Below are 10,611 nucleotides of genomic sequence, written 5' to 3'. Positions count from 1 at the left end.
GCCTTCCTCTGGAAAAACTGTGGGTATAGGATTGTGTATATAGGATTGTATATATTTTTTTCCCTTTTATTGGTTGAACTAGGTAGTCTTTTTTTCAACCAGACTAACTATGGAACTATGAATTGAATGAGAAGCCCCCCCAAACTCATAGTAACATTAACAATATAAACAGTTTTGGTAGGTCTGTTTAAGAGCAGGAGCACTATACTTCATACTTAGAAAAATAATAGGTAATTTGTCAAAAAAGGGGGATTTTGCCCAAAGAAAGACAGTTGGGAGCTATGTATACACATTATAGAGAAAAAGTTTAAAAAATATAAATGTTGTGCTTCAGACAGTTTGCATCCATACATTTGAGATAAATGTAAACACAGACAACAAGACCCCTTTGAAGACAATGGCTATCAGTACTTGACTTTTTCTCTCAAATCTGTTTATACAAGAAAACTGCATAGGCAGTTTGTTCTTTATCATTGGCCCCTATATGCTGCTAAAATGGTGACATTTTCTCCAGACAGGCAGTTATTGTGTTAAATGAGCTGTTTGCAGGAAGGATGCGTGCTGTTCTTTCTTAACTATCTTCAGCCCAGAGGGAGTCAAACATCCAATGTCAAGCAAAGCAAGTTGTGGTCACTAATTGTGTAATGGGTTAAGGGGGAGGTGTGCAACTCATTCTTATCTAGAATCACCTGAGAGAGAGAAAGAGTCCTGTCTCTTTCACAAATTGTACAATTAAGTGTTTGATCTACTTCATAAAAACATCAAGCTATTGACTTTGAAATGCACTCTGCACACATTTGTTGCTGTCCATTCCTCTATGCTGGTTGCCTCATTTCCTAGCTGCTTCTTCCTTAATAAAATAAATTAACATAATTCTTCACAAATAGAACCTGGCACCAGAGATCTGATAAAATGGTCTACTTTCCCAGTCCATTTCCTGTTTGAGGAACCTATAGTAATAAGCAGTTATACCTTGTAGGCATATAATTTAAATTGTGCATGCTTACCCATTTAAAAATAAATATAGATCTTAAAACAATCTGGATTATACACATTTGATGAATAACAATACATGGCTGTAACCCATAGTAACCAATCAAAGATCAACCAGCCAATAAGAAGCCCAGTTAAGGTATTAGTTACTATGCATTGCTGCATACTTCATGCTACCACTTGGCTTACTCATGTTTTTCATACTAAAATTTGTCTAAAACCATTAATTTAAAAATGAACATATTCAATAACATCCAATCATTCATGGCTCCTGTAAGAATATTAAGTGAGAACTCTGAACAATTCTGATTAGGTTTTAAGTCTGTCTGAGTGATTGAGATGGCTTCAGTAGACCTGTTATCTTCTGAGACAATGAAACTCTAAAAGGGTTAAAAGCAATAATTTAAGACTATCTAATCCTAAAAGGTATTGATTCAATTAGCAGCCCCTGGTATCATTGAAGGCCAGCCTTCTAGAAATGAACTTGGAGCCAGTCAACTGCTTGTTTAACTACTGTATTGAAGGATTAAGAGGATGTGACAGTCACACCACAATGGAAATGACAGTAACACCCAATAAGACTATTGTTATAGACATCATTACAAGTGTTGGCTCATTACACCCCACCTTAGCCTAGGACTTTAAATGTGTGCAGGTCACAATAAGAAGGTTAGTTTGCACTTTTCTGGAGAAAGAGTACACCAACAGTTCTGACTGGGAATGGAGAAGAAGGCTTACTCTGTGGAATGGCTATCAGAGAGCAGTCACAGGAATACTGCTTACTCCAATGTGGATTTATTGACATGTAGGTCTGGTACATCTACCCTTCAATATCACAAGGACTTCAGTACTCTGGGAATGGAGAGGCCAAGCACAACCACCAGCAGCAATGAGAAGGATAATCACTCAGACCACACAGCAGCACTTTACCAGGTCCAAAGAACTCAGACAAATGGTAAGATCTATGCTACCAGTCTTGCTTATGGTCATACCTGGGGGATATATAGAGGACTAGTCATGCCTGTCTGAGTCACTAAATAAGAGCAGGTATTCAGAAAAGGACTTCTAAATGTTCCTTTTCTTTAACTAATGTGCAATTTGTCTGGTTTTCTCTTAGGAAAGATTTACTTTACATTTTTATTTAAAATATGTTGAGTATAATCATTTTTTCCTTATTTAATTAAAAACACAATTTTTTTCTTTTTTTAAATGATGTGTATTTTTATTGATTACATTAGTATAATGTAAATTACTTTGCAACTTGTTTCGCTATATAAATCCTGTATTATTATAATACAAAAAAGTAATAATAATTAATTTGCCTAACATTTTAGCCGTTTTAGTTCAAGATGTCTCTTATATATGGCTTTATAAATTATGTATATATTTATGGCAGACATGTGAGGCTTGGTACCCTATTCTAAACAACTGCTGAGATAAAAACCATATGCACATCTAGATATTCTACAATGCAAACTTTATTAAGACATACAAGTGATAAAGCACAATAGTTGTGTAAGAATCACAGCAGCACAGTTAATAATTAGATGTGCCAGCCAAATACATAAATCATTTAATCTATATGAATAATCTAGTTAATACTGGAGATACAAATCATGTTTCTGTTTAGTATTTACTCCATGGGTGTCAGCTGCTAAGACTTTGCATATAGTGTCATTGGTTGATTCGCTCAAAAGAACATTGACTGTAGTATTTTAAATACCTGAATCTAATTATAATCAACATCTCAACTGTCATTAGTTATTTTCCTTTTCTTATTACTAGTCTATAGACTGTAGGACATTGATTGTCTATAGCAGGGGTCTTCAAATTTTATAAACAAAGGGCCAATTATTGACCTTCAGACTTTAGGGGGGCTGGACTGTGGTCAGTGGGAGAAGAAAATGTCCTGGCGTTAGAGGGAGTAAACGATGCCCCATCATTGATATTAACAGGAGATATAGTGCCCCATCACTGGTATCAATGGGAGGAATAATGTCCCATTATTGGTGTCAGTGGAAGGAATAGTGTCCCATCATTGGTGCCAGTGGGAGGAATAGTACCCCATCATTGGTGTCAGTGGAAGGAATAGTGCCCCATCATTGGTGTCAGTATAATGAATAGTGTCCTATCATTGGTTTCAGTGTGAGGAATAATGCCCCATTATAGTTGTCAGTGGAAGGAATAGTACCCCATCATTGGTGTCAGTGGGAGGAATAATGCCTTATCATTAGTGTCAGTAGGAGGAATAGTGCCTCATCAAAGGTGTCAGTGGGAGAAATAGTGCCCCATCAATGGTGTTAGTGGAAGGAATAGTGCCCCATCATTGGTGTCAGTGGGAGGAATAATGCCCCATTATTGGTGTCGGTGGAAGGAATAGTGCCCCATTGTTGGTGTCAGGGGCAGGAACTATGCTCCACTGTTGATGATGGTGGAGGGAATAATGCCCCAAGGGCCAGATAAAAGCAAGCAAAGGGCCGCATCTGGCCATCGGGCCACAGTTTGGAGACCACTGGTCTATAGCACTATAGATATCAGCAGGCTTTGTCACTTTAGGGCTGGTCGTGTAGTCCTACGAGAGTCCTGTGTTGGGTAGGGTTGGATTATATCTCATGAATTATTATAAGGACTTTTATCATTTTTATATTGTCTGAGGGTGTAGTTACTTGTTCACATGTGTGTTGACTTTTGCAGTAAATACAGACTGTTACAAAAATGCATTGTAAATGTATATATTTCTTATACATGCAGTTGTGACCACGCCTAGAACAGTGTTCAAAGAAGACTCCACTCACAACCCAAGTCCTGCTTCAGAGAAATGTCACAGCTCAGACACAGACAGTGCTAAAAGCCCCGAATCCCTTTCTGAAGACGATGCAGCATCTAGGCCACGTACTAAATTCACCAAAGAGCAGCTGCAGGAGTTGGAGAAGAGCTTTAAGGAACAAAGATACATAGGATCCAATGAGAAGAAGAGACTTTCCAGGGTACTGAAGTTATCAGAGACCCAGGTAGGCACAAACTATCTAACCATACTGAATTAATTATCGGCAGAGTGCAAAAACGGGAATCATAAGAAAATTTAGCTTTAAGCTGGTCCACACAAATTCTCCCCAGAATGCCTAATTTGCTATGTATTTTGGTAATAGTGGAGAAGGACCATATCCCCTGAACCTACCAGATTAGGTGTTCCATCAACAGGGTTTTTTTTTGGGGGGGTGATTATTTTATCGCATATATCTAAGTCCTCGAGTCCTGGAAGCACCCACTAAAGACCTACAATTGAGAAATGTTCTACCAACTTTGTAAAGTTTTCATGCTAAAGTAGTTATTTTTACATTGGACTATGTTTACACTAAACACACAATCAGTATCTAGACAAATTATATTTTCTTTTTACTTTTAGTTAACCTTATTAAGTATTGGGTTAACCTTACTGGGTTCAAGTTAACTTTAAAGTGAACACACATAGGGGGTAGTTTACAAAAACTGGAGAGTGCAAAATCTGGTGCAACTCTGCATAGAAACCAATTAACCTCCAGGTTTTATTGCCAAAGTTTAATCAAACAAGATGAAGTTGGAAGCTGATTGGCTACCATGCACAGCTGCACTAGATTCTGAGTGCACCAGTTTTAGTAAATCTACTACACTAGTAAATCATCAGCAACATTCATTATAATTTCTTAAGAGGCTGGATACAGATTTTGCAGGCAGATTTAAATGCCATATATATTCATAAATATGGGCCCACTAGTTTCACTATTACCCATCAATCACTGCCTGTTTTACAAGGTGATTCTTTAATGACTGTTCCTCCTCTAGACATGTTTTCAGCTGCTATAATGATAATGATCATTCATATTAAACTGTTCTAAAGAATAACTAAAATTCCTTTAACTATAGTTTTAAATTTGTAGCACATACAGTACATACACAGTAGATGTATTATAGTATTATATGCAATAACATAATGAATTTTGGGAAGGCAGAGTTAGTTAAGTACTTGATTTGGTTTATTGCACTGCATATATGACGGTTCTTCAAAAAGTTTCTTGTTTTTAACATACATATGTATGAAAGTGCAGAAACTCATTGAAGGCCCCTCACATTATTACATTTCTTTTTGCTTTGCTCCTGTTATTCTGGGTTATTTTTCTGTCTTGGATTTTTTTCTATCTTGCATGATGGTGGATTTTACAAAAAGTACCCAGAGCTGCAAAGCCTTTAAAGAGCTCTTAAAACAATGTTTTATTATAAATGTTTGCAATCCTGCCACAAGGGCGGAATTAGTCTCCATATCTATATCTGGGAACCTGATGTCTGAAAAATATGCTAATGTGTTTTCCATATCTATTACCAGATTAAAACATGGTTTCAAAACCGGAGGATGAAGTTCAAGCGTCAAAGTCAAGATGCACGAGTAGAAGCTTTCTTTTCTGGATTCTACATGCCATACTATGGCTACAAAGACTTCCAGACCCCAGCCTACCCTGTACGCCCTGGACTGGCCATGCCCCTTGCCCCTCCAGCACCCATTCACTCCTTTGCACCTCTTTCTGCTACAATTATTAGGCCAGGAAATCCTCCATCATCCATGACACCTGCTAACCTTGGCTCTTACCCACGTCCTTCAGTACTTGTGCATCCATCACTTACTGAGTCTGTGGGGCTAAGATTCTCTCCATATTAACTTGAATGTGTTGAGACTTTTAATATTTAAGAAAGGTTGTGTTTTAATATTCTAATGGACATTTTGAAATGGTTACAAATATTTATTTTAAATGATGTTATTACTGATGCTTTTCTTTGAATTTTAACTTGCTGAATTATCGAGCAAAATATGGTTGGCACTTTAATTAATATGAAAAAAATAAAATGCTCATAATTTGTTGATTATTGAATTATATATAGAACATTTATTACCCCAGAAAATCACTGTATCCATGACTTTGTTTGCGGGTATGCTACCCAGGGCAGTAACAGACAGTCATTTTTTATCTTACAACATGCAGAATTTGATATCCAAGAGATTTGGGGTAGAGGGTATGGAACACAGCAAAAAGGGTCATGTAACTGAAATAACTACACGTAAAATATGAGACTGTGATGCACAAGTTGAAAGTAAGAGTCTAAGGAGGCATTTAATATACACATTGGTTATAAAAATATAATTTACAATTTTTTAGACCTTTGAGATGAATGGCATAAACACTTAAAGTTGAACTAAACTACCAGACTAAATTCAAATTCTGGGGCTACTAGGAGGTTTTTGCCATGGTGATGTCAGCGTTCCCCTTCATCACTGCTGCTTTAATCTTCTCCTGGTCTTCTTCTTCTAATCTTTAGCCTCTTGATTGTCCAGCCCTGGATGTCGTAATTCCCATGCTTGAACATAAGAGTTAACCCAGGCCATAGATGGATCCAAACTCAGCCAGTTCAGCGGGAACCAGCTGAATTTCAATCCATCTATGGGCAGGCTAGTTACACTGAAGCTGATCTATTGATTGATGTCAGTACAACCAGCCTGCTGGGATTTTTTTTGGTACAATCACTGATGCTGGCTGTAATGGGGAAATCTCCTGCTGTCAGAACACAATAGCACAGTCAGAGGGATTTTCTTTCCTTTAACCCATGGTTGAAGGAAAGAAAATTGCATAATGTATGGCCAGCCTTACTTCATCCCTACACAGAATCATGCTGAGACAGTGCATTATTTTGTCTAGGACAAAATAGACAAAAAAAAACTACCTCTCAGGACTTTTTCCAAAGGTTCTTTATTAAAGTATATGTAAAGCCCAAGCTTTTTTTTTATTCTTTTTTTGCCATTGCTGTTGTATTTCAAATTTTCCCTTCACTTCCTGTCCTGGATACCAACAGGAAATTATCATAAATCCCTTCCAATTAAGGGAAATCCCCTCTTAGCTAGTTGTCCCTAGTGAAAGAAAAATATTGAATATTATTTAAATTTGGACAAACTTGTTACAGAAATAAAAAAATTATGTTACATGTATAAGTGCACTGAGAAGACACAGTATAAATGTATTAGTAACAATAAATATTTCAGAAATGTAAAGCCCAACTCCAGGCAATTTTTCTTTACCCATGCAGTGTGGCTGTGCCCGCACTACACAGATCAACTGTTAATTTTTCTAGGGGTCAGCAGAAAGCCCATACTCACCTGAGTCGCTGATCCTCTGGAAAACCATGCTCCCCCACGGTCCAGCAAAGGACTGCTTTTGTCTATGGAGCATGCTGATGTCAGGAACAGTTCATTTTTAAGACCTTTACAGCACGGGGGGTGCTGGACCATTCTTGTGTGGGAAAGATAGATGGATGTCATATCAGAACAAAACAGCAGTTAACCAGTGCAGTGTGGGCACAGCTCCACTGTATGGAAAAAAAATTGCCCGGAGTTCTGCTTTAAGATATAAATGCATTAAGCAACATAGGGGACAGCAAGGACCAATAACAATTATTCTTGTGCTAATTTATTTAGTTGCAAATTAAAAAAAATGTCCAGTATAAAAATGTGATTTTAAACATTATTTTGATGACAAATTATCTTAAAACCCAAGTTTCAAAGCTTCTGACACAAATGAAATGGGGTACTCACAAAAAAATTGTAACATCCAGCTTATTGTGGCCATACATGTTTCAGTAAATCATTGATCTATTTTCTGATTGATTTCTTCTGAAAGGAATAATTGATCTATAGTTGACAACCTACATGATCAATATATCACACACAGGATAGTAGGTGTCAATTGATAGTTAAGATATGTTCAAAGCTTATGGTTGTAAATTATTGATTGAATCACTCTTTTCACCATGTAATCTCATAATCTGATCACTTATACAATATAATTAAATTCAAGAATGAAGTATTTCATTGCTGTCCATCCACGCAAAACAAAGTTTCCACCCTGATCAGACTCAGTTTAATCACATTTTATCAAAATCAAGTCTAAATTGATCAGAAGGAAAGTTATTGTTATTTGCTTTTTTGTAGATTCAATCATTTTGATTAAATTGCACATCAAATGAAAAATAAATTCGAAGCATGTGTGGTCATCATAAGGGGCTGAGTACTGGACAGTAAATTGACAAATGCACAATCACAAATGTATGCAGTCTGTTGTTTACAGGATACCAATGCTATTTTTTACACCCTGAAAAGTTAATATTAACAAAATCATTGGGAATCCATGTTCTGTTGAATAAAGATTTTGCTTTAATAAATGAGATGTTTGTGTCTTGGCACTTTATCAGTTAACCAGGGGCAGACTGACCATTTGGAAACTCGGGCACTGCCCGAGGGCCCGGAGTCAGTAGGGGGCCCCATGAGATGCCCCTGGTACCTTTTTCATAGGCTTTTTTGAGTTTGGGCAAAGACACAGGGGCCCCATGATCCCCTATTGCCCGGGGCCCCATGAATTGTCAGTCCGCCCCTGCAGATAACACTAATAATATTTAATTTGACACCTTACCAAGCAATACACAATGCCTTGACACTTTCTCAGAATGGAAAATTGGTACCTTACAACTCAAAAACAGTTAATGACTACACTCCAATATACACTGTCACACAGTACAGTGTCAGCACAATAGGAAATATTTACATCAAATAGTCATTTCACACTTACTTTCTACACTTCTGAAAACCATAATGACCAGTATTTGAGAACTGGCTCCATTGTGACTCATTTTTTTACTTGTTTAATATGTCGATGTGTGACTAAACCCCAAAAAACTAAATGTTGTAGCATAGTTGTTCTTAGATGTGGTGTCTGCATCTATTTTGATTTTTTTTGCCTATAATTCCTTTATTTTCTCCTGGTGATACTACGAGTAACACATTTGTTGTCCAAATGTGACAACACTTAAAGCGGATCACCTTTCCTCCAGTCATGTGCATGGATAGCTCTGTTTTTTTGTACCTTTCTCTTAATAAATTGTCCAGCCCTGTCCCCGGCCCCCCTGCACATCATTCACCTACACGAATGGCATACACTGTCCTCCATTTGCCTTTTGGAATATGTGCATCACATATCCCAGGAGACAAAGCCTGTCATTCAGTAAAGATGGAGGGGACGGGCCCGTAGAGACCGTGGAGGGAGGAAGTCCATTATGGACTCTCCTTCTTAGTGCTGGCATCAACAGATTCATGTACTTGTTTCTGACAGGTACATGAATTGGGAGCAAGCACCATTACCTTTGGTGCTGCGTCCATAGGGAATTCTAAAGGATGTATAAAGTACCCTTTATAATTTCCCCAGTTTATGTCCTTTTGTTTTCTTTGTTTGAAGTTTATGTATCATTGTCAAGCATTTTTTGTGGACCATGTAGTTTGAACCTTTTTGATAGATTGTATTTTTAATTGATACCATATGTGTTGCATTGATGTGTGTATGGTGTAGCGCTGCTAAAATTGAAACATATATCCAAAAGTGCTTAACCTTATTGTGAACCAATTAAAATATTTATACAAATAAACAAATAAAAATATTCAGTGATTTTAGCACTCAGTGATTCCTTATGGTGAAATATATATCACTGTATAAGTGATTATAATATACGTGCAAATAATATCTTTAGTATAGTGCTTGCAACAGACACTGGTAATAAATAGTGATAAATGTCCACAAGTAGAATAATTTTGATCATGTGGAACTCAAAACAGCATGCACAACTTGTAAGTGCTGGTGATGGGTGAGAATCCTATAGTGGCTAGCGTGCCTGCTCACCTTCCCCCTGCCACCCGCAGGGGTCAAAAAGCCTCTTGGATCACTCCAGGATCCTACTAGTTATTCAAGTTAGAAGTAACTTTGTTGACTCCAAAAAGACTCACTCCTCCTCCTTCCACTTATCCTCCACGACCAGACACCAGTATATAAGTTTTAGCTGGAAGTTTACAAAGCATTATAGACACAATCCATGGGTGTACTGCTGGGTCTCTGGAGTACCAAGATGGCGCCGGACCGGAAGTACGTCACCACGTTGCTATATCTACTTGTTAAGCTGCGCTTCATGCAGCGTCGTCAGGAGTTTTTGTACTGTTTGTATATGTGTTGCATTGCTTGCTTACGATCGCTCGTGCAAATTGCTACATGCAGTGGCAAGCCAGACATGTCTGCTGTACATGACGGTGATTGGTGTATAGTGCTTTCACAGAATAATGACATTAATACTGCTTTCTTATTCTGGTGAAAAGTATTATTTATATCCACAGAACTGGTATACCACATTGGTGAATTCACATTCCCTATCCATTGTTAATGATATTAACACTTTCTGTGTCTTATGCTGTTTAGCACTTTCTTTGGAACTTCAGTTTTCATGTGGTCTTTGACTTTGCTGTCCACACATACAAAAGAAACAATGAAAGAGAAGTCTGGAGGACAGCTAAGCAGACTAGTCTGGAGCCAGAAGGACCTCATCACCTTGGTAGGTGCTAAATGGAAGTATTCAAGTCTTTGTTGCTGAAAATTAAATTGGAAACAGTTTGCTATAAGCTGGCAATAGCTGAAGTCACTTTGTAATCTTTTCAGCTTATCACATGAACATAACACTTGAAGATGAGGCCCTAAGAAAGGGGGGGTTAAACAGCCACTTAGACTA

At 37.5% G+C, this 10,611-nt stretch overlaps 1 protein-coding gene across 1 annotated transcript; it reads left to right on the top strand.

The window, feature by feature from the left end:
• The first annotated feature begins 1,713 nt into the window (after nucleotides 1-1,713).
• On the top strand, nucleotides 1,714-5,683 carry LOC149451702 (homeobox protein vex1-like). Its single transcript, XM_089690232.1, has 3 exons — nucleotides 1,714-1,948; nucleotides 3,745-4,004; nucleotides 5,354-5,683. Exons 1-3 carry the CDS (start codon nucleotides 1,714-1,716, stop codon nucleotides 5,681-5,683), a joined length of 825 nt encoding a protein of 274 aa, XP_089546358.1.
• The last annotated feature ends 4,928 nt before the right edge of the window (nucleotides 5,684-10,611 follow it).

This window comes from Staurois parvus, unplaced genomic scaffold (assembly GCF_062004578.1).
Source record: "Staurois parvus isolate SC_StPar_1 unplaced genomic scaffold, SC_StPar_1.0 ptg000525l, whole genome shotgun sequence".
Taxonomy (NCBI): Eukaryota; Metazoa; Chordata; class Amphibia; order Anura; family Ranidae; genus Staurois; species Staurois parvus.
Note: the sequence above shows the minus strand (reverse complement) of the source record. Positions and strands in the feature narration are given on the sequence as shown.

Excerpts from the sequence above, each read along its gene's own strand:
- LOC149451702 (XM_089690232.1), top strand. The coding sequence starts at position 1,714 with ATGGAGAAGAAGGCTTACTCTGTGGAATGGCTATCAGAGAGCAGTCAC. Across the intron at positions 1,949-3,744 it reads CCAAAGAACTCAGACAAATG|TTGTGACCACGCCTAGAACA; the intron begins GTAAGATCTATG and ends TTATACATGCAG. Across the intron at positions 4,005-5,353 it reads TGAAGTTATCAGAGACCCAG|ATTAAAACATGGTTTCAAAA; the intron begins GTAGGCACAAAC and ends ATCTATTACCAG.